Here is a 23,715-nt window from a genome sequence, read left to right as displayed (position 1 = left end):
CCACTCCCAGCCCCACTGGCCTTCCTTGAATAGGCCGCCAGCCCCGGGGCCTCTGCACTAGCTTTCCCTCCGCTGAGAGTGCCCTTTCCTCTTTTCTTTGTCCTTCTTTTTGCTCAGATCTCAGATTAGATGCACCTGGTCAGAGGTCCTCCCTGACTCCAGGATCTAAAGTAACTGATTATCACTTTCTGTGGCAGCAGCTTGTCTAATCCCCTGCACAGCACTAACTACAGCCCCATAGTTAACTCATTTATTTTCTCTTTCCTTCTCCTCAGAGGGCAAAGTTCCCTCAGAGAGCCCCGGCTTCTGCTGTCGTCCTCTGCAGAAGCCCTGGTGGTGGTGGTGGGGGCGGAAGGGAGGTGGGGAGGGACTAGAACAGGTCTAGCTAGAGTAGGTGCTGGTAGTGGCTGATGAATGGCTGAGCGGCTGTAAATGGGGACATCAGCTGGCGCGCGCTCCAGGCTGTGGCCGTTCACGGTCGAGAACGCGGGTTTTATTTATCTCCTGGCGGGTCCCTGGAGATCCACGCCCCCCTCCGCTCCTCTCCCAGCAGACGCGCCATAAATGCGCTTGGGGACACGAAGATAACGAGGCAGACTCACAGGCTGTGGGAAGGGGCGCAGCTGCCGGTGGGGAGGGGGCTCTGCGGCCGCCTCCGCGCCCGGCAACCCCGGCGTTAAGGCTCCAATGATCTCCACCCGGAGAATCGAAGATTGTCCCCGGAGTCCCTGGGACGCGCGGCCGGGTGGGCGGGGAGCGGTTCTCTGAGAGCCGCAAGGGGCAGGGGAGGAGGGGTGCACGTTCCCGGCCCCCTCGCCCCCTTGGGGCAGGAAAGAGGGTACGGACGTCGCTCCGGGGACCCGGCTGGCGAGGCCCTGACCTTCCGGGCGCACCGACGCCGGAGCCACTGTCCCCGGGTGGAGTGGAGGCGCAGCCCCTCTGCGCGCTCCGGGGGGCGGTGAGCCGGGGGCAGGGCAGGGGACAAAGAGCCGCCCTGCCCCCAGAAGAGCGACCCCATGTCAGAGTTCTATTGTTTGGCGTGGCTCAGACTACGCTGGACTCTGGTGCCCCGGGACGGAGAAGGGGACCTGTCCTCGGGGTCAACGGTGTTTGTTTATCTGGGGCGGGGAAGGGCGGGCGGGGCACGCGGGCTGGAGAAGGGGCTCCGCGCTCATTCCCGCGCGTCTCCTTTAAGGGAAGCCCAGCCCTACCTTTCCCACCGTCGCCCTCCCCGCACTGTACCTGCATTTTAAAAGCGCCCTGTAGCCCTGGGATTGGCCCAGGCCGCGTCCTCCCGGAGCAGAAACTTGAACCGCCAGCGGGAGGAGGCAGCGCTGGCAGCCCAATGGGTGGATTGTACCATCTCGGCGGCGGCCCCCGCGTGCGCCCCGCCCCTCCCGCACACCCTCGGAGAGGCCCAATCGCACGGGCAGGAGGGCGGGACCGCGGCTCGAACGCGCCTCTGGCGGGGCGCCGGGCGGGCGAGCGCACCGCGGTGGGGGATGTCCGGGCCCGGCCTCGCCTCTGCCCGCCCCCTCGCTTTCCCTGGAGGCGGGGCCGGGGTGCGGTACCCCGCCTCCTCCCCGCCCGGAGTGGGCGGGGCGGCTGGGGCTCCGGGAGCGGGGCCGGGGGCGGGCCTCCGCCTGCTTCGCCCGAGCCCGGAGAGCACCCGGCGCGGCGGCCGCCGACACAGCCGCGATCTGCGCTCGCCGAATCCGCAGACGCGCGGGTTCCCGGCGGCCCGAGTGGGCGCTGCGTGAGGACACGCCAGGCGGCGCGGAGCGGGCCGCACTCGCCCCCGCCTGTCCCCCTCCCACGCGCGGACCGGCCCAGCGCAGCCCCGGCGCGGGGAGCGCTGGCCGGGCGAGGGCGCGGGCGATGCCGCGGTGACGGCCCCGCCATGGCGAAGCCCCCGGCCGCGGCGGCAGCGGCGGCGGCGTCGGAGGAGCTGAGCCAGGTGCCGGACGAGGAGCTGCTGCGCTGGAGCAAGGAGGAGCTGGCGCGGCGGCTGCGGCGCGCCGAGGGCGAGAAGGTGGGCCTCATGCTGGAGCACGGCGGCCTGATGCGCGACGTGAACCGGCGGCTGCAGCAGCACCTGCTGGAGATCCGCGGCCTCAAGGACGTGAACCAGCGGCTGCAGGACGACAACCAGGAGCTGCGCGAGCTCTGCTGCTTCCTGGACGACGACCGGCAGAAGGGGCGCAAGCTGGCGCGCGAGTGGCAGCGCTTCGGGCGCCACGCGGCCGGTGCCGTGTGGCACGAGGTGGCCCGCTCGCAGCAGAAGCTGCGCGAGCTCGAGGCGCGCCAGGAGGCCCTGCTGCGCGAGAACCTGGAGCTGAAGGAGCTGGTGCTGCTCCTGGACGAGGAGCGCGCGGCGCTGGCGGGGGGCGCGGGCGGCGGCGGCGGCGGCGGCGCGGGCTCCCGCAGCTCCATCGACAGCCAGGCCAGCCTGAGCGGGCCCCTGGCGGGCGGCGCGGCGGGCACGGGCGCCCGCGACGTGGGCGACGGCAGCAGCACGTCGAGCGCGGGCAGCGGCGGCAGTCCGGACCACCACCACCACGTCCCGCCCCCGCTGCTGCCCCCGGGGCCGCACAAGATCCCCGACGGCAAAACCGTAGCCACGCGCAGGTCCCTGGACGACCTGTCGGCGCCTCCGCACCACCGCAGCATCCCCAACGGCCTGCACGGTAAGGACCGCACCGGCGGGGCCGCGCGGGTCACAGCCCCTCTCCGCGCGGCCTCCCCTCCCGGCCTCTCCTCCCGCTGGCGTCCCGGTCTCGGGCCGGGGGTGTCGCGTCCACCGCGGTAGGGCTTTGGGCGGTGTTTTTCTGGTCTAGTGATGGAGGCGTGGCCCTGCCCAGCTTCTCACCCGCAGCCAGGCGGGACCGCTAGACCCCAGAAAAGTTTTTCTCCTGCGGGGTTATCGGTGTGAATGTCCGGCGCTGCAGGGCTGGCTGGGGGCGCCCGCTCTCAGCCTGGACAGCCCTGTCCGCGAGCCGGAAGCTCACAGGAAAAAAAAAAAAAAGGCCTTTATAGCGCAAGCGAATTTTCCCTCTGATTGGGAGCAACAGGCTGCCCAACCCTGAGCTGCCTCGTGAGTGTGTTGGGGCTGGAATGAAGCCTGGGCCTCCAGGTGCTGCTTGTTGGTTGGGAAGGAGCAGGAGGCAGCCAGGTTGAGACCTGGAGGCGCTGCGCCCGAGGACCCTGGCCAAGAGCCTCCCCGCACCTCTCAGGGCGGCTGGCCCCTTCGCCACAGAGGGACTTGCCAGCCCGATGCGCATGTTTGGCTTTGCTCCTCTTTGTGCCTCAGTTTCCTTGCATGCAGCATGGGGACAGTGACCCCCTGCCCGGGAGATCTGAGGTGGAGAGAAAGCTCCTGCAGGGTTTTATACGCTGTTGGTGCCCTACAGGAAGTGCCAGGGAGCTGGGTGGCAGGGTGTGGGTGGGAGGACCTTTGGCCTCAGGAAAGCTCAGCTACTGTCTTCCACGCCTTTACTGTTGGCCCAGTGCCTGGGAGCCCCAGCCGGGTCTGTGGAGCAGGGCAGCGCCACCCACTCCCAGCCCTCCTCCCTGCTCTCTCTTGTCCTGCCTCCCTGTTTTCCCACATTGTTGGTGGCTTGGCTCCCAGTCCTGCCGTTCTGGTGGCCATTGCTACTACCTGAGCTCGACGCCCGAAGGTAGAGATTAAACAGTCCTTTCTGGTTCTTTTTTAAAAATATATTTTTTATTGATTTTTAGAGAGGAAGGAAGAGGGAAAGAAAGAAACATCAGAAATGAGCGAGAGCATCATTGATCAGCTGCCTCCTGCACGCCCCACATTGGGATTGAGCCCGAAACCCGGGCATGTGCTCTGACCAGGAATTGAACTGTGACCACCTGGTTCATAGGTTGATGCTCAACCACGGAGCCACGCTGGCTGGGCCCCTTCTGGTTCTTTTATTTTTATTTTAAACATTTTGTTGATTTTTTACAGAAAGGAAGGGAGAAGGATGGAGAGTTAGAAACATCGATGAGAGAGAAACATCGATCAGCTGCCTCCTACACAACCCTTACTGGGGATGTGCCCACAACCAAGGTACATGCCCTTGAACGGAATCGAACCTGGGACCCTTCAATCTGCAGGCCGACGCTCTACCCACTGAGCCAAACCGGTTAGGGCCCTTCTGGTTCTTTTAAAGGCTTTCCTAGTTCAGAGAACATGTATTCGGCCTTAAGTGACTAGTCTTCCCCTCAGTGACAACCTCAGCAGGGGAGGGCCGCTCTCTCTAATTGGTTTGGTGGCCAAGTGGCCTCTGCAGGCGCCTTGGGGTGGAGCCTGGGGTGGGAACTGGACCTAGGAGATGGGGTGCTATAGTGTAGCACAGTTTTTCCTTTATTTACCTTCCCAGCCAGTGAGTTCAGGGCAGGACTGGGTTGAGAGGGATATTTTGTTACTGATTAGCAATCTACGGCTACAACTCGGGTTACTTTTGGTAACTCTGTCTCCAACCCCACCTCCCACCACAAGCTCCTTAAGGCCAGTGGCAGTAGCTCAGAGTTAGGTGTTTACTTTGTTGGGGTTTCAGGGTTTGGAGAGTGCGGAGCCCTTGTACCAGCCTTTCTGGCCTAGCCTTCTTGGGGGGGGGGGGGACACTTGGGAGGGTCAGATGTCTGAACCTCAGTTTCCCCAAGTGCAGTAGAAGGAGGCCCCTGCTGCAGTCCTGTGGCTGGGGAGTGAGATGTTGCTGGCTTTTAGCTGTGTCATTGATGGCACTTGGCGAGGGTGGCTCTCTGCAGGGCACTGAGGTGCTTGAGTGTCCATGGCATATTTGCAGGGGAGTTTGGTGGCATCTGACGCGGACCCTGTCTGGCCCAGCGTGTGGGTTGTAGCTGGCAGGGATGCAGGAGTGGAGGACTGGGCTAGACCTGCGGGTTTCCACCCCACTGGGGTGGCTGGGGGTTGAGGTGTAGGGTTTCCTGCAGAGCCCACGCCCCCCTCCACCCTCCCCGTACCGAGTCTCTTGCACACTTGGGGCAGGACTGCCACAGACGGTGATGGCACCACTGTGACCGTCCTGTTCAGCGTCATTATCACAGATTTCAGTTCCAGACAGGATTGCTATTGTTTCGTTGTGTCTCTGAAGTCATGTGTGGCCTTGAGATGTTCTCCCAACATGAATAGGATGCCTGGAAACCAGGAAAGGCCCTTTTCACAGCCATGCCTTTTCTGTCCTCAGACCTGCAGTTTGAAGTTGAGTGAAGAGCCGGCTGGGGGAGATTGGAGGGTCTCCGCTCCAGGCGCCGGGCCCCCCAGGGGGCTCTCCTGCTAGGCGGTGGGCTTGCTTGCTTCTCTGGCCTGCTGTCATGTTGGCTGATACCCGTTATCAGCAGACACTGGTGATCCCCTATTCTGGATTCCTGACCCAGGTTTGCCTCTCGTCTCCCATCCTGGGAAGTGTCACTTCCTTATCGGGGACCACTGAACAGATGGTTGATAACCCCATCCCCTGGAGGGGTCAGTCCATCTGGGGTTCCAATCCAGTCTCCGCTCCTCCTCTTCTCTCTGCAAGCTACTGGACTTGGCTGCGTCTCTGCTCTTCCATGCAGTGCAGTGCAGGCCAGAGGGCCCCCTTCCCACGGGAGGGCGAGGGAGTCAGGTCCGCACACGGCCGGTCTCAGCAGTTGCCCGAATCCTCGTCGGGAATATTTTTCCCAAGGCTCCTCCCGAGAAACCCACAGGGACCCTTTTGGGGGCTCGCCAAGTGTTCTTTACAACTGTTGGCTGTTCAGACAGGCAGCTCATCTGAATGTTTGTGTCTGGGCCTGTGTCTGGCTGCACCTGCCAATGAGCCCAGGGAATGGGGACCCTCTGGTCCTCTCTTGGGAGCTGCGGGGTACCTGGCAGCTGGCTGGGAGCCCTGAAGGCCCCGGGCGGCTGTGGTGGGATGTGGCCCATACGGGGTGGCTGGTGGGCCTCTGAGTGGGTATGCAAATGGCTCCCCCTTCTCCCCATGATTTTGATGAGGGCAAATTCAAGTCTGGACTCCAGGGCTCCTTACTCTGATCCCGTGGGGCAAACTGAGGCAGCCGAACCCCAAACGCCAGCAAGTCAGGTTTGTCCCTGGAACTGATGAGGTTTCAAACAAAAGCATTTCCAGCAATTCTCCCTTGCCCTTCCCCCATCCTTCGTGCCCCCTCCCCCCCCTCCCCAGCTTGTCCCTGTGCCTGTCAGTCCGTCAGTCCTGGTCCCTCCCCCACCCCTGGGCGTGCCCGTTGATCTAGCTTAGGGAACCGGGACCTCCAGCATGCCTTCGAACAGCCCTATTTACTTTTTAAAGTTTGGATGTAAAATGTGAGCTTCTCAAAATAAGATGGGTTTGTTCTCTGGCTTGTGTTTTTGTTGGTTTAAAGGGAGAGTTAAGCCGGGGTGGTCCTGGCCTTCAAAAAAAGATAGATCACGCTGGCCACCCAGCTCTGGCCTCCTGGGCAGGGCTGGCTCCTGAGGAGGCCCTTCCGAAGCCCAGCCTAGCCCGGAGCAAAGGTCAGTGAAGACAATGGGAGGGTTAGATAAGCCTTTCCCCTCCCTCCCAAGCTGATGCTGACCGTCCACCAGCAGCCGTGGGGTGCTGGCCTTGCACAGGAGGAGCTCACAGGCAGGTACCCCAGGGAAGGGCCAGGGTATGCCAAGCACTTCACAGTTGACCACAGAGAGCTTCCCAGCCCCAGCTCGGTTCTGTTCAGCGTGCCCAAATGGTCCCATATCAGAGATGGGCAAACTGACGCTTGGAGAGGCACAGGGACTTGCTCTGGGTCCCACTGGGCTGGTGGTGGTGGGGCCTGGGATCAGTCTTGGGTCTCCTGTGTCAGATGAGCCACCTGCCCAGTGCCTGCTGCCCCTCTGGGCTGGGACAGAGGCTGGGGGTGGGGGGAGAACTGGAGGGACCCCCAAGGGAGGCCTGCCAGCAGTGGATGGCCTCCCCCAAGCTTGGTCCTGGCAGGGCCCAGGGACCTGCGGGTGGACACAGAGCCAGGAGGGAGGGAGCTCCAGGGGTGGGACACGTGTGGCAAAGGTGTGGCAACTCCTCTGCAGCAGTGGGACCCTCAGGCTCACCCTGGCTCCCCGTTTTCTTGCTTGAACCTACACAGCTAAGACAGAGAAGGCAGGCGCCCCCAGGCTTCTGGCACGGGAGGGAGCCCGCCTCACCTCACCTCCTCACCTCTATTTTTGTTGTTAATCCTCACCCGAGGGTATTTTTTACATAGAGTAGAAGGAAGGGAGGGGGAGAGAAGGAGAGATAAATGTCAATGTGAGAGAAATGTGTCGATTGGTTACCTCCCGCAGGTGCTTGACTGGTCAGGGATTGAGCCTGCAACCAAGGTCCCTGCCCTTGACTGGAATTGAACCCTCAACCCTTCAGTCCAGGGCTCTCCTCACCTCTGGAGCTTCATTCCCTCACTCGGTCAGGGTGGCTTCCTTCTGCTGGGGGCCCGTCAGACCCGCCACCCAAGCCCTGGTCTCTGAGCTCCTAGGATATGAACACGGTGGAAGATAGTCTGTCTCCCCCCCCTCCCCCCCCCCCCCCCCCGCCCCCGGGACTTTCCACACACACGCTTGTCCGGGTGTCAGCGCAGAGCAGGGAGGCCTGGCCCTCTGTGAGCCTCACTTAGCTTTCTCACCTGCAAAGTGGGGAGCTGAGACCAGCCTTGGGGGCGAGGGGAGAGCAGCTAGCATACCATGTGCTTAAGCCTCGAAGTGCAGCTGCGTCTGGACACGCTAATGCCTTCTGCCCGGCAGGCGCATTCAGTGCTGGTGTGCTTAGGGGCAAGGCTGCCAAATGGTTAGGGCTCTGGTTTCAGGTCAAGAGACCTGGCAGGGGTTCGGGGGGGAGGGGGGAGGGGCAGAGGGTGGTCCTGGCCTGGCCACCTGCTGCGTGAGCGGGGCAGCTCCCTGGATTTCATTGGTTTATTTTTACTGTTGAGGGTGTTACAGATGCCCCCCCATTTACCCCCCTTGGTCTCCCTCCACCTGGCTCCTGCCCCACCCAGGCCTTCACTGCACTCTTGTTGGTTCTCATGGGCCATGCATACGTGCATATAAACTTTTTGGTTTAAAAAAGATTAAATTAAAAATAAATAAATTCTTCCATTAACCTCTTTTCCCTGAGCTTCTAATCCTGTTTCCTCACCTGTGTCCTACGGGTAAGAATACCCTGTCCTAGAGCACTGCCTTAAAGGGTAGGTTTAGTGACCTCCACTGCCACCTGCACCCCTGCACACTGCCTTCTGGGGTGAGCATAGGGGACCTGTGATGGGAGCCCCGTGCCCGCCTGGCGTCCGAGCCAAAGGAGCCCTTGTTGGTTGAAGGGCAGGAGGGGGCATCCAGCAGGCACGGGCGGGGGAGGCCTGGGTGGGGCTGATGCACCGGCCCCAGCCTGGGCGAGCGCTCCCAGCTGTGTAGCGAGCTGGAGAGGCCCTGGACTGGAAGCTCTGTCATGGGAACAGAAAGAACTGGAATGCTGAGCCAGGAGGAGAAAAGCCTTGGGGCCGGGAGCTGCTGCCAGGCGGTGGGGGGAGGGGGGCTGTCAGCCCCAGAATGTCAGCGCTGTGCCACCCAAAGGGCACAGGCCAGAGCTGCAGCGGGTCAGACATCAGCACCCAGAGGTCCGGGCGGACATGCTCCCTCTGGAGTGGGGAGCTGCCTGTTAGGGGCGGGGTGCAGGCAGCGGCCTGGACACTGGGTGGGGGCGTCCAGTGGGATCCGATCGGACACCCCATGCAGCTCGGAAATCTGGCTGTGTGCGTCGTGACCAGTGGATGGAGTCGGGAGGCAGAAGGGCGGGCCAGGTTGTTGGGAGAATTAGCCCTGAGGCGGGAAGGGAAGCGAAGCAGACGTTTATTGAGCAGTGACTGACTCTGTCCGGTTCTGAGTGCCCCTCGCAGTGATTCCGGAAGCCTGGCTGGGGAGTGGTGGTGCGGGAGCTCGAGGCTGGTGTGCATCCTGGGGTAGGCTGGGCAGGGGCAGCAGGGGAGGCTTGGGGCCTCTTCCGGTGGCCATCGCAGGGACAGTGGCCATGAGAGAACCTCCTCTGCAGACTCAGACCAACCAGGTCTGCTCCAAAGCTCTGCCCCAGCCCCTGTAGCCACCCTCTGACTTCTGACCTCTGAGGGCAGGTAGGACCGCACCCGGGGTGACATGCCTCCTGCAGCCGCCCCTGTAGCTGGTCACAGAATAGGTGTGGCCCACCGACAGCCTGGTTCCCAGGGTCAGTGCCTGGCTCCGTGCAGGGGCCACTCGGAGACTTCAGAGCTGGGACGGGAGTGGTTCCCCTCTCCCTGGAGGTGACACCCCCTTCTAGTGAAAAGCCAAGAATGGTCCCCCTTCTAGAAGCACCCAAAGCCGGTCACCATCACACACGGCCCTGGCCCCTGCTGGCAGGACAGGTGGTGGAGGGTTGGGGCAGTTCCGGCGCTGCGTCCCCCAGTGATGGACGCCTGCTCGGGGACAAGTCTCTGCCCTTCTCCAGCTCTCGGGGGGCAGAGCAGAGAGATGGGGTGCGCTGATTCTGGAAGCTTCCAGCTCACCCTGCAGAGACGTTTCAGTGGAGCTGCAGAGCTGGAGCCCTGGGGAGCTGGGGGGTGGGGTGTGGAGGTGGGGGGTGTTCCTTCCTCCTTCCTGCTGTGCCTGGAGGCCTTCGCCCCTTTGCCCTTTGTTGTTTCCTGATTTCAAAGATGGGCTTTTCCCTTCTCTGCTGCTGTGAGTGTGTCTTAGAGTCAGCGTGGAGCCGGGAGGCAGGAGGGCGGGCCAGGCCCCTCACTCACTGGATGACGATAGCATCTCAGAGTAGAGGAGATGCTGGGAGAGTCTGAGGCCCTTAGAGGGGACGGGGAGGGAGGGACACGCCCCGGCCTGGCCACACTGCGCTGGAGCCCCCCTGGGCCCTCAGTGCGTCCTCTCTGTCTGCCCCTGAGCTTGTTCATCCCGGGCCCGTCCTCTTGACTTCCAGCCTTGGCATAGGGGCCGGTTCCCAAACTGCCTTTCCTGGGGGTCCAAGGCACCTGCCTGGTGTCGTGTCACGGGCTTCCCATAACAGGGAGGAGCCCTGCTGGGCCCCATGCCCCGCCTGGGGGTGGAGGCCAGGTCCCACCAGGCCGGTGGAGCTGGGGGCGCGGCCAGGAGCCCCATCAGGTGACCCTGGAGCCTGCGCTGCCTGGGTGCCCTCTCCTCCCTGGGCGACCATTTGCCATGCCCCTTTCACGTTCAGAAGTGCCTGGTTGTCTATCCACCTCTTTAGGGTGCTGGGAGGTCGTGGTGAGCGAGGGGGCGGGTGATTTGGAAGCTGACAAGGTCCTGAGGTGGAGCTGGTTGGCGCAGGCAGAGGAGCAGAGAGAGAGGCCGGGCGTGGCGGCAGGAACAGCTGGAGCCCAGGCATATGGTGGGCAGTGGACTGGCACAGCTGGCTCAGTGGGGCGACTAGTGATTGGGGGCCAGGGGTGGGCCAGGGCCAAGGCAGCGGGGGGGTGGGGTTCTGTTAGCTCCTCCCGCTGCATCTGCGTCCCCCCTAAAGTCCCTGGGTTGGGCCTTTCCAGCTGCGGGCATTTCCAGCTGCGGGCACTTCCAGCTGCGGGCACTTCCAGCTGCGGGCACTTCCAGCTGCGGTCTTCTCTTTTTCCCCCCCCTCTTAGTTTTAAACCATTTTTTAAAATTACTATTTTAACATTTGTTTTTCAATTATAGTTGGTGTATCAGTTGGGGAAGTCTAGTACCCACCTGACACCACACATGGTGATTACGAATTATTGACTCTATTCCCTGAGCTGACTTTACATCCGTGTGACTGTAACTGGCAGCCTGTACTTAATCCCGTCAGCCCTCCTGCCCTCCGCGGAGGCCCTTCCTGAACTGCTTTTCCATAGGGAACCCGCGTTATCTGTTCGGGGTCCGCCGGACATTGGGTCTCACACAGCCCAGGAGGCAGCCGATCCCTCCCTTTGTTCTGCTCCCCACTTAGTAAATGTGGACTGTCTGCTGGGCTGGAGAGGGGCCCCATCAGCTGGGGTCTTGTGGGCACAGTAGGGTCACCCGCACTGTTCTGTGGATTGGTCCACACAGACAGAACCAGCATCTTCCCCTCCCTCTCCCTGCGCCCTACGTTCCCATCTGTAAAATGGGAGGCCCCTCTGGCCCCGTGACTCAGGGTTCCCACGGTAGACAGAGCCACAGCGAAAGGGCTCCGCCCACCCTGCCTCTTGTCGGGCACACGTGTGGTGGGGTCTCTTGCCTGGTGGCGGTCCTTGGCTGGGGGCCGGCCCCAGGATGGAGCCCTGGGCAGTGGAGGTGATGTGGCCGCCCGTGGCGCACCAGGCTCCGCTCTGCCCGGCCCTGGCGGAGGCCGAGACCCCTGCCTGGCCAGCCTGGCCTTGTGCAGAGCCACACCGAGAGCCTTGATGGAATTACCGGCCTCTGCCACGCGATCGCCGTGCGCGGACTGTGTAACGGGTTTGGCGCCAGAGGAGGGCGCGGAGCTCCGGTTCCTGGGTGTGGGGTTTGCCCGGGACAGGGCCACCTGGGCTGGACCTGAGTTTCCTCGGGGTGCTGTCCTGTCTCCCCCAGCCCACGACCTTCTTCAGGGCAGGGTCCGTCTTCCTGGCACGTAGCAGGGGCTCAGTGAATGTTGGGGTGTGGGGTGGTGGGCAGGAAGCACTGGACAGGGCATGCATTTGGCCACAACTGCCTTTCTTCTTCTCGGGCTCCCTTTGGCATCGAATGGCCTTCAGCTGCTAACGCGACTTTCACCCTCCCCCTCTTCCCTGTTTCCCCTTCATTATTAAAAACACACACGTGCCCGGCCGGTGTGGCTCAGTGGTTGAGCACTGACCTGTGAAACAGGAGGTCACGGCTCGATTCCCCACACTTGCTTTTGTCAGTGGTCCCTAACCTCGGCTGCATATTAGCTATCATTTAGGAACTCCAAAATATGCCAGCGCCTGATGGGCCCGCAGAGGCGGCCCCAGTGGTCCCAGAGGCTTCAGTGTTTGTAGGGCTTCCCTGGGCAGCCGGAGCGACTGTGGGAATGGGAACTCCAGGAGAAAGGCCTTGGCGTCAGGTGGGGGCAAGGACACTGCCCCACACAGGCCCTGACTGGCCGGCCGGCCCAGGGGAGGCTGGTGTCAGCAGACATTAGCTCTGAGGGAGAAGCTGGCCGTGCATCGTGTCCCCTGGCCGACCTGTGTGAGTGGACGCTGCGTGAGGTGGCTTTGGTGCACCCAGTGGGGCCGCTGGCCGCCGTGGGAAGTGGGGTTTGAACCTGGCCCTGGATTTCCTGAGCACCTACCCCCTCCCTGAGCACCGCCGCCGGCTGGCTCCCCTCCACACCTGGGAGCTGAGACTGGGCAAGGCCATGCAGACACCCCCGCCAGCCCATGGCGGGAAGCTGGGCCGCCTGTTTGGGCTGCGTTCAAGGGGACCAGCGGCAGCGAGACGGCAGCCATGGAGAAGCGCCGACCCACTTCCAAAAATAGCGCATCCACTGTCAGGGAGCATCTCTTTGTCTCCCCCAATCTGTCTCCGGCTGTAAGGCAAGGAGGCGTGCTCTTGTCTTGGAATCAGAGGCTGGAGCGCCCGCCCTGCCTCCCACAAGGGCCCGATTGTGTGCCGGCCCTGGCCGAGCCGGTGTCCCCAGCGCGCTGCACGTCTCCTGTCCCTAATGAGCCCGCTCTGGGAGTGGCCCTTTGTCGGGGGTTCCGGCCACACTGCCGGCGCCGGGCTCTCAGAAGGCTCGGTTTTCTGGTCGCTTCCCATCTCCCGTGGCTGGGAGGACAATGGGAGCTCCCGCCCTGCCCTCTCTCCTCTCCTCTTGCTGTGTTTTCCCCATTTTCTGGAATGTGCACACACCACTTTCATACGGGACAGGACGTCAGACAGCGAGTCTCTCCCTCATTCGGTGCCCCTGTCCTGGCCGTCAAGGGCTCCCTTCCCCCCACCTCCTGGGGGACCTCCCCCCACCATTGTCTCCTGACTGCTCCTTCTTCCCCTGCAAACAGGCTCCTGTTTCCTAGTCCAGAGCAATAAACACTATCCTCTCCCTCTGCCATCCTGCCCCTCGGTCCTTCCCTTCACCACCCACTTCCCAGGGAGCGTGGAGGGCTGGCTGCCTCCTTCCCAGCCACTGCCTCCTGGCCCCACGCAGCCCTGGACCCTGGAAAGGCCACTCTGGCTCAGTCCAGCGGCCTCCTTCCTCCCCACCCCTCCGTGGTGTGCGCTGCCCACTCCGGGCTGGTCTTCTGGACAGGGCCTCCCCGATCGCAGCCTCCAGCGGCCTCCACCCGCCTCCTGCCTGCAGTGGGCGCGCCACGCACGCTCAGCACCCAGGCTGTCTCTCCTTCCCGCTCCGGACCTACGGCCCAGGCTCCCAGGTCCTGCCGGTCACCATCCTGCTGACCATACGCTCTGGGCTGGGCCCCTGCACCTCACCTATGCCCCTGTACCCGCCGCCTCACGTGACCACCTTCCAAGGGTCGCTAGCCTGGAAGGGGTCCAGTTCGATTTAACTATGATGAAGTCCCACGAAAGGTTTCCGTGTCTGAGTGGCACTGACCCTCGGGAGAGCTTCCCACGTTGTTGATGGCGAAGAGAAGGAACATTCCCATCATTCCAGAGAGCTCTGTGGGGCAGCACCCCGCGGACAACGCCTCTCCCGGCTGTGGGAGGCCGGGCGGGGGAGGTCTGTGGCGGACAGGCAGCCCACAGAAGGAAGCGCTGAGCTGAGCGTGGTGTTAGGGACCCCTCTGCGCCCCAGGCCCTTAGGGCTCCTGCTGGCAGGATGCCCTCTCCTCTCCCTCCCCACCCTGAAGTCTCACCTCCACTGAGGCCTTGGTCAGCTTGTGGAGTGGGACAGACACAGGCTGTGTGACCAGTCACCTCGTCTGCTCAGCGTGGAGCAGGGTCTTGGTTGCCGCGCAGCCACGGGTGCCACGGGTGCCACGGGTGCCACCTCTGCTGGGAGCCTTGTGTGGGTTCCCACGTCTGTGCTGGAACCCTCTGGAAGAGGCCGCCCGGCTCCTGGGGGCCCTGAGGTCTCCTCGAACAGAGCCCAGCCCCTGCCCCCAGCCCCTCAACATGAGGTCAGGAGGCCCCGAGGATCAGAAAACAAATGGGTTTTTTAAAACAGTGGGGAGTGCAGGGTAGTAGGGGAATGGACACCAGCCAGCCGACACCCCCTCCCTCATTCCCCTCCATGTGGGGAGCACCCCAAGGGGCCCAGACTCCAGTTGGCAGTTCTGGGCACGGCTCCCCCTGCCCCCTGTGCTCCTTGCCCTCTGAGGCGGTGGCCGCGGCAGGTGGCAGGCAGTCTCTCATCTCGGGGTTAAGTGAGCTGCCTGGGTACAGCTGCGGGCCATTACTCCAGCCATCCCTGGCGGATGAGGCCAGTACGAGCCACACCTGGGGCTCTGGCCCTGGGCCTGGCCCTGCTGTCATTCTTCTGAGTCTGTGGTGGTGAAGAGGTCAGGGTGACGTTGGTGAGACCACAGCAGGACGGCGGCCTGTCCCTGGGGAAGGCGCTGGCCGGGAGGGTCAGGAAAGCCCACTTTAACCCACCCTACTCTGGAATACCAGGCCAGTGTGATGAGGTAGGAGCCATCTGGGTGGAGGTGCCAGCACCCCCTGCAATCCCAGGGCCCCTGCTCCTCCTGCCGTCTCGGGGCCGTTTCCTGGCCTGTGCTGTGGGCTGGTTTCTGTGAGCCTGTCCCTGCTGCCTTTACCCCTGCAGCCTCTGTCCTCCGTCAGATTCCTCCTGCTGACAGCTGCACAGACAGCAGCTCCCGTGTGGGTCCGAGGTCCTGGGAGTGCTCCCTGTCCTCCGCCAAGGTCCCCGCCCCATCTTGCTCTCCCCCTGCATCCTTAGTCCCCTTGCACCGAGTTAAGACCTTGCTCCCGTGAGTGCGGCCTGGTTATGGGCAACGTGAGCTGCTCCCCGTGTGCGGGGCTGAAACCCTGTGGGATGAAAAGACCCCTTGTTTTTGTGCAACCCAAACTGAGCAGGAGGGCCCGGGGGAGCTGTGGCACGGGCGGGGCTGGGGCCTCCGGGCCCGGGGCTTTGGGATGGGGGCTGTGGCCGGAGGGAGAGCCTGGGCCAGCTCAGGGTCAGCTGAGCATGGACCCACGGACTCCTGCACCTGGGGTCACTCGGGCCTCAGGGAACCCCAGGGCCCTGGCCTGACTGTGCCCTCGCGCATTTCTCCTGGGCCAGGACCCAACGCTCTCATCAGAGGCTGAGAGTGGTCCGGGGCCAGGAAAGACCAAAAAAACACAAGAGGGGGCTGAGCAAGCCCCTTCCCTGAAGGGCTCCCCTCTACATGAACTGGGGAGCAGGGGCTTGCGGGGAGGAGCGCGGCTTTTAAGAAATAAAAAATGAATGAACTTGCCCGGCTGGCGTGGCTCAGTGGTTGAAGGTCGACCTATGAACCAGGAGGTCACGGTCAGGGCACATGCCCAGGTTGTGGGCTCCATCCCCAGGGTGGGGCTTGCAGGAGGCAGCTGATCAGTGACTCTCAGCATTGATGTTTCCAACTCCCTCTCCCTTGCTCAGTGACATCAATAAAAATATATTACCAAAAAAATGAATTTAACGGGTGCTCTTGGTAAGGAACTCCATGCAGGCCTGTTCTCAGCAGGTTGGGACGACAGCTCTGGCTCACCCCCCCCCCCAACCCTCCCCCATCAGTCAGCCCCCCGTCACCCCACCCCGTGCCTCTGTCCTGAAGTTGTGTTTATGTGAGGGTTCAGGGTCGGGTAGATGTTTTCCTGCAGATTTTCGCTTCCTGGGCTTCTCCTTCGTTTCCTTTCTGCCTCTGTCGCTTTCCATTTTCTTGGGCCTCAGTTTACTCATTTGTGAAATGAGACAGTTGGACCAGGCCCACGGCTCCGCCCCTCCATCTGGACCAGGGCTTTTGGACATTTCTGCATCTCTGCTGCCCTCAGGACCCACCGTGGCCCAGTTTCCAACCCAGGCCCTCACCTCCCAGGTGCCCGGTGCCAGGTGCATGCCCAGGTGCGTGCCCAGGTGGGGAGTGATCTGACCCAGAATCAGGAGGCAGCAGCCAGGAGGGATCATTTGCCACCGCGCCCCACCCCACCCCACCCAGCCCGGAGGCTTCGCTTTCCCTGCTTGCCCCGCCATAGGCCTCGGGGGCCAGCTCCTGCTGCCAGCGCAGCCGCCATCGCCAGCAGGAGCAGCATGAAAACAGCAAAGCCTCCGAATGTTCTTTTGAACTGCACCCTGGGTCCCTCCTCCCTGCTGCTGCAGACCAGACTTCTGTGACTTCCGAATAGGGCTGTGGACTCCCTTCTCTCCGCTACATGCGCATGCCTTGCTGCCTTAGTGAAGCTGGTGGGCGTCTGGGCACTGGCGTGAGGGCAGCGCCAGGCCAACAGCTCGCTGGCTGGCATCCTAGATGCCATTGCGGGGATGGGGAGTCCTGTGCCAGCCGAGAAGCCCCGCCCGCTATCCCCACTCACCCCTCACCCGTCCTGTCCTGTCGGTGGTTTGCTGATTGGCAGCTGGAAGAAGTGGGAAGGGTGTCCCAGTGGGAGACCATGGTCTGGGAGGCCTGGGTGTGCAGAGGGGGCTTTGAGTGAGGGGTGGCGGGGTGAGCCGCAGGCCGAGGGCAAGTGGAGGGGACACATGGACTGGGGAGCAGGGGCTTGCGGGAAGGAGCGAGGCTTTGTTTATTCCTGTAGCAGACGGCTGTGTACCACAGTGGGTGGGACTCTAGGCTAGAGTGCCGCCCACTGGCAGTGGGGTGTGGGGCCAGGGTCCGCACCCCTGGGCACTGGCTGCGCGGCCTCTCCTGAAGGGGGGCCGTGTTGGCACTCCTCGGTGCCCTTTCTCCTGTTCTTGGATTTTATCCTTTTGATTCCCAGGCTGGCTTAGGGCCTCCAGTGGCTCAGGAGGGGAATTTGTGGGGAAGGGGAGGTTCTGGTGGGGCAGCTGCCCTGGTGGGGGAATGGCGGGTGGTCTTCAAGGGGCGAGTGAGCCTGGCTGGGATCTCAGCCACTGCTCTGCGTATTCCTGTCCTGTTGGGACCATTCCTCCCAGCCCTGCCCTAGGTCAGAAAGACAGGGACCCTCGCGAGCTCTGGGGGTTTGCTGGGCTGCAGGGCTTGGCTGTGGCGTGCCAGCCCGAGGCACCTGGTACCACTTGGGGCTGCGGGGACCTGGGCCAGCAGCAGCAGGGGCAGGAGAGGGGCAGCTGTCAGGGGCTGGGGGGCAGGGGAGGGGCGCCTGGCCAGCACATTGCTGTTCCTCTTCGTGTCCTGAGCAGCTCAGACAAGGAAATGCCTGTGGGAGAGAGTGAGGAGTTGGCATCTGGGAATGACGCCTCATTAAAGAGACTGCGTCCTAAAAACGCAGGCACTTACCATCCAGGGGCTCCGGAAGGACTCCTCGGGGCCCCTGGGCCAGGGTGTACGTGGGCGGGCGGGGTTGGCATCGGCCCCATGGCACAGATGAGGAAATGAGGCCGCCAAGCCCGTGGGATGTCACAGGTGCCCCATCCCTGTGCCTCAGTTTCCCGCCTGTATACTGAGTAGAGAGGGGAGTTTTGGGGGGCTCAGCACCCGGGCCTTCTCAGCTCTGTGCTGTGTGTGGTGGAGTGCCACCAGCTGTGAGGGGTGTCCGTGGCAGGTGGGACCTGTGTCCCTGGTGTCTGCTGACCACTGCGTCCCTGCCCCCTCCCCCCCCATCCCCCCCTCGGGCTGCACCCTGCTTGTCCCTGCTCGGGAGACAGATGGGGTTTGGCGTCTCTCTGAGTTGCTTCTGTGTGTGTGTGTGTGTGCACGCACATGTGTGTGCACCCTGGGGAGTCTACGGGAGACCTGAAGGAGTCAGGGGCCTGGTTCTCGCCCCGGCCTGTCCGGGAACCCCTCTGCAGGCCTCATCTGTGAGGGAACCTGAAGTCCTCCGGCCTTGCCCATGTCTGGGCCCTAGCAGCTTGTGGGGTGGTCATTACCGCTTGGTCTGGGCATCACCCAGGGCAGGCAGGAGCAGCTGGAGAGAAAGTCCTGCCCGGAGTGGGACAGCTGCCCTGTGCAGGGGGCAGGACGGAGGCTGCCAGGCGGCAGACCTGGCCCTGTGCCCTGAGGGGCGTCTCCCGGCCTCAGGCGGCCTGAGGTCCAGGGGAGAAGGGACTCGAGCACTGGCTCCTCCCACTCACCCATCCCCTTCTGTGGCTGGCAAAGGCCCACTCACCGGCAGGTGTAAGGGAGGGTCCTTGCACTTTAGCTGTGGTCGTGGGTCCACCAGTGCGATCCCAGACAGGCCGCCGTGTGCCTCGTCTAAGCCTCTGTCCCATGGGGTGACCCGCAGTCCCCCTTACGGGCTGTGAGGATGGAACAGTGGGAGTAACGATAGCAGCTAACAGGTGCTTGTGCTTGCTACACACTCACTCATTTGCCTCTCACAAAAGGAAAGCGTTTACGGTTCCCGGTGATGGATGAGAGGGGGAAGCGGAGGCATAGAGAATCAGCAGCCCGAGTGGAAGGTCCTGTGTAGAAAGGGGCCGAGCTGGGTGGCGTTGCGTCTGCAGCCCACGGCGTCCGGGGCTCGCGTCGGCATTTCCCCGGCGGCAACCTGTTCTCCCAAAACCTGTTTATTGTAGAAAATGCAGAAAGGAGCCACCTTGAGCCTCAGCACCCAGATGGCTGGGGATGGTGCCAGCCGTGACTGGTGTGTGTGCTGCCTTCCCCGGGAGGACTGGCTGCTGGAAGGAGACAGGAGCCGTCCAGCTTCGAGTGTGAAATTCCCCTCTCTGGGGTGTGTGTGTGTGTGGGGGGGGGGGGTCGGGGAGTGGGGCCGTTATGTGGACTTGAAAGTTGAATGCTGGTGGACGCTCATTCTGGAATTTCTTGGCCCCAGAGCCACGCGGCGTCTCCTTTTTGCAGTGTGCCCATGGTCCGGATCTCCCTGGCGCCTCATTCGTCCAGATGTGTCTCTGCCTGTGGTTTGATCTGAGAGGCACAGCGCCCCCTGCAAGCCCTCCAGCCTTCCTCTTTGGTCCTGGGTCCCCTGATGTGTGACCCTCACTGGGCGTGGGGAGCAGTTGGCCCCTCCTTTGTCTGGGCCCCTCCTTTGCATGAGATCCTAGGACGTGAATAGAATTGTTACACACTCTTTTTAAATTGAGTTTTGCTATTTAGAGCCTTTTTATTTTACAGAGTCCTTGAGGAGAGAGAGTTCCATAAACCCTGGCCCTCATTTCCCCCGTCACTAGCCTCCTGGTGATACAGTGAACGAGCCGACATTGATACAGGAGTATTCACTGGCGTCCACAGTTTATTCAGGTTTCCTTAGCTTTTGCCCGATGCCATGCTCTGGCTCAGGATCCTCTCCAAGACACACTTTCCGAAACACGAATGTTGCCGCGCCGTTTTCCTCCGGTTAGCCGCCCACCTTTCTACCTGTGAGGTGCTGAGAAGCTCATCACATCATTGGCCGTTCGAAGAGCGGTGCGAGTGGCCCTTTGCTGTCCTGTCATATGGACGCCCACCCGGGGCCTTCAGAGGGGATGCCCTGTTCCCCCTGGGCTCTCCCCGAATCCCCCCTGCAGCTCGCTCTCTCGGGTACATAAACCGGGACGGTGAACACGAGGCCACGTGAGGGGCAGAGCGTGGCAGTGGGGTGGCGGGGGGTAGAGGAGGAGGTTAGCACCCGGCTCTGCCCACGCTGGCACCGTGGTCTAGGGCGAGTTCTGCCACCTCTGTGAGCCTCCGTTTCCTCTGGGGGAGGCTGGCACACCCAGGTGCCCTTCACGCCTGTTGGGAGGAGCTCACGAGGGTTTCCAAGGTGCCTTGCCTTGCCGTGATGAAGACCACGATTTCGACCAGCTGCTGTGTGTGACCACACTGTCCAAGCGCTCGGCCTAGAACAGCTGCTCCAATCAGGCCATCTCCAGAGGGCTGTCGGCCGGCCGCCCCTTGCTGGCTGTGAGGCCAGGCCTGAGCAGCAGGTCCCGCTGACAGGGCATCTGTCTGCCAGCCCCTGGAGCGATCCCCTGGAAACCCTCCTTCAGCCGGGGTGCGGGCAGGCGAGAGAATTGCAGACAATGAATGGGCCCACGGAACTAAAGACACAATAGCCCGGGCCAGCTCGGTGGGTGCTCCAGGCCGGGAGGCAGACCTGCCGGGCAAGTCACTGGGTTTGTGCCCACCAGAGGGTGGCTGTGAGGAGGGGACTGAGGCCCGACCCCAGGCCTGAGTGCCTTGCTCTGTCTCCTGCCTGGAGCCTGGCCAGCACGGAGACCTGCAGTGTGACTTCAGGGCAGCACCCTTTGCCGCCGGGGGCCAGCCCAGCTTGGCAGGCGTCATCGGTGCCTGCACTGGGCTCCGTCCACTCTGCCTTGCCCAGGTCTTTCCCTGCCACGCACGGTGGGTTCCCCGGCCCCTCCCGTCCGCTCCAGTGTTCCCAGAGCTCAGGCCTCCTTGTCTCCAGGGTCACCACCTCCAGCCTTCACTCTGTCCTTCTGGAATGTTCTCCATACATAGCCCCCGACCACTTCCCTGACGCCCAAGCCTGCAGGGCCCTGAGCCGCAGCCTCACGTCCAGCCTCCGGGGAACGGAGTGGACGGCGCTCTGTGATCTGCCCCGACTCCCTCCACACCTCTCTCTGTCTCTTCTGGAAGCTTCTGTGACCCCGGGCCAGTAGCGGTTCTGAACACCGTCCAGGCATTTGCATGGCTGTTTTCTTGCCTCCGGTGCCTTCCCCTTCCCTGTCCGCCCTCAGTGGGGAAATCCTCTGTTGGCAAGCTGCGGCCGAGATGCCGCCTCCTCTTGTCATAGTTCTCGCCGCTCCCTCCCGCAGCGTCCGAAGTCCCTCTTGCTTCACCCTCCGCCATGTCTGCACTGTTGTTGGTCTGGGACCCACTGCCCACTCGGGAGTGCCCTGTGCATGACTAGGGGATGCCAGGCGAGGCCCTTGGACTCTGGCTTCACCCCAGGACCACACTCGAGCTGCCTGGCCCCTCCTCTTCGGGGGGCCGGGGTCAGGCCTGCTGCTTCCTGTCCCCGAGGCTCAGGCCGCGGGATGGATGGCTGAGTTCCTGGAAGGTGTCTGCTCTCCAGCAGTGGCCCCAGGAATGTGACGCCCAGATGCCGGCCGGTCCCGCCCAGTGACTCACTCAGGGTGTGTGTGGTTCGCACAGTGGACGCTGGGTCACTCTGTGCCCTGCTCCCCCTCCCCCCTCCACGCCAGCTTAGACACCAGGAGCCGTGCGTGGGCCTGAGCCAGATGGCGGTGGGCAGGGGGTCTTGCCTCAGGCCACCGGGGGCGGACAGCCTGACAACCCCCGTGCCTCAGTGTCCTATAGTAAGAGGAAGGTGGTGAGGGTCGCCCGGGCCGGTGTGGCTCGGTTGGCGTGTCATTCCGTGCACTGAAGGGTCTTGGGTTCGATTCCTGGGCAGGCGGGGCACGTGTCCAGGTTGGGGGTTTGATCCCTGGATGATCCCTAGTCGGGGTTGGTATGGGAGGCAGCTGATCAATGTTTCTCTCTCTCTCCCTTTCCCTTCCTCTCTCTTTAAAGAAATAAATAAAAAAATTTAACTTTGGGTGAGGATTAAGAAAAAAGAATTTAAAAAAAGAGATGGTAAGGGTCGGGAGAGGTGTGTGCCCCTCCCCCAGCTGCCCTGCACTCACAGCCCCCCAGTGGGTGGGGCCCTGAGGGTCAACAGGCCTCCTGCAGCCACCCCCCTGCGTCCTTGCCACTCCGCTCTGTCTTGCTCTGGGCTGGTTGGGGCTGGCTTCTGGGAGGCTCACAGGAGAGTGGGGTGAGTTGGTCAGTGGCCGCCTGGCTCCCAATGGGCATTGAGGGCACCCGGGGCCCTTTGTGGGTACTCTGTGGGTCCTGTAAGGTTAGCTGGCAGGAGCCGAGGGCTGGGGGCCCCCATCCTGCCGCCAAGTCCTGGTCCTTGACTGTGGAGTCAGCCACCAGCTTCTCGGGTTAACTGAGCTGAGGATGACGACACGGGACGCTGAGGAGAGAGGACACATGGCCGCCAGCCTTGACCCGGAGGTTCTGACCGCCCAGGGCTCCGTGTCTGCGTGGAGGGGAGCAGGAGGTGGACGTAGGGAAGATGCAGTTGGGGCAGGAGGGTAGGTACAAGGAGTATGTATGTGTGTGTGTGTGGTTCTACATGTGTATGTCTAATGAGAGTGTGTGTATCTGTGTGTCTACATGAGATTGTGTCTGTGAGAGTGTGTGTATACATGAGTGTGTCTATTTGAGAGTGTGTTTGTGTGTCTACATGACTGAGTCTATGTGAGGTTGTGTGTGTCTATGTGAGATTGTGTGTGTCTGTGTGAGATTGTGTGTCTGTGTCTACATGAGAGTGTTCACGTGAGGTTGTGTGTGTCTGTAAGAGTGTGTGTGTGTTTATGTGTCTATATGAGAGTGTGTGCATGTGAGGTTGTGTGTGTCTGTGAAAGTGTGTGTGTTTATGTGTCTATATGAGAGTGTGTCCACGTGAGGTTGTGTGTGTCTGTGTGAGAGTATGTGTGTGTGTGTTTATGTGTCTACAGGAGTATGTGTCTATGTGAGAGTGTGTGTGTTTTTGTGTCTATATGAGAGTGTGTGCATGTGAGGTTGTGTGTGTCTATGTGAGAGTATGTGTGCTTATGTGTCTACATGAGAGTGTGTCCACGTGAGGTTGTGTGTGTCTGTGTGAGAGTATGTGTGTGTGTGTTTATGTGTCTACAGGAGTATGTGTCTGTGTGAGAGTGTGTGTATTTATGTGTCTACAGGAGTACTAGTATGTGTCTGCGTGAGAGTGTGTGTGTGAGTGTGAGTGTACCCCACAGCCCATCCGTACACCCTCGCTCCCCTTGGTCACATTCAGTGGCGTAAAAGCACCCTTCCCACAGCTTCTATTTTTGATGTTGCCCTTTAGTTAAATGCTCACACTGCTGGGCATTGGTGCGTTGGCGAGTTTATCGCATGCAATTGGGAGAGGGGACAATTTTATTTCTATTAATAGCAATGGTGCCCCCGCCCCTCCTAAGAGAAGAGCAGACTTCTGCAAGCTCTCTGCTGGGGTGAGCACTTAGCAATGTGGGTGCCAGTGGATGCGGTCTATACCGCTCTGGTGTTCACACGCCCACCGCGCCCTCCCTCCTCTGCCCCCAGCCCCGCCCACTGCATGGAGGAGGGCGACTGCTGACCTGGGCCCGGAACACGGCCCTTCCTCTCCGTTTCTTAGGAAGCCCTCATTGCAGGTGACAAACGGAGTGGAGTTGGAGGAGCTGCCAGGCCACGGGCGGAGGCCTGTAAATCAGGCCGCCCTGAGCCCGAGGTGCCCTGGCCATGTGCATTCCCCCACCGCGCCCCCCTCAGAGGGTGCCTGGGAGACGCCGGGCCAGGAGATGATAAGCAGAGGGTCTGGGTGCCCACTGTGGTAGGCAGCGTCCTTGCCTCTGTCCCTGCCTCAGTGTCCCCCCGGCATCCCTGTGGCACACCCTGAAACCTGCTCAGCAGGGGAGGAGGAGCAGCCCTGGGACGTGCCGGGAGGTCCGTGTGACTTCACGCCTCAGCCCCCTGGGGTGCTGGGTGGGCTCAGGGACACTCAGTGTCCATCCCTCCACATACCTGTGTGGACGTGGGACAGGCCAGGGACGTGCACCTGGCACACAGCAGGACCCAACGGTAGTGCCGCTGTCATTGATTCAGTGGGTTTGTTGAGCGCCCTGAATG

The 23,715-nt window shown here is 62.1% G+C and overlaps 1 protein-coding gene across 1 annotated transcript in view; it reads left to right on the top strand.

The window, feature by feature from the left end:
- Nucleotides 1–1,900: 1,900 nt before the first annotated feature.
- CCDC85C (coiled-coil domain containing 85C) overlaps nucleotides 1,901–23,715 on the top strand; it is a gene marked incomplete at its 5' end in the record, with an annotated part of 67,643 nt that continues 45,828 nt past the window's right edge. The window contains one exon of the mRNA XM_081106073.1: nucleotides 1,901–2,687. Within this exon, the coding sequence (XP_080962199.1) occupies nucleotides 1,901–2,687 (787 nt within the window). The remainder of the gene's footprint in view (nucleotides 2,688–23,715) is intronic.

The sequence above is a fragment of the Myotis nattereri genome (assembly GCF_964212035.1).
Source record: "Myotis nattereri genome assembly, chromosome: 1".
In the NCBI taxonomy this organism is placed as follows: Eukaryota; Metazoa; Chordata; class Mammalia; order Chiroptera; family Vespertilionidae; genus Myotis; species Myotis nattereri.
The sequence above is the reverse complement of the archived record's forward strand: the minus strand, read 5'-3'. Positions and strand labels throughout refer to the sequence as shown.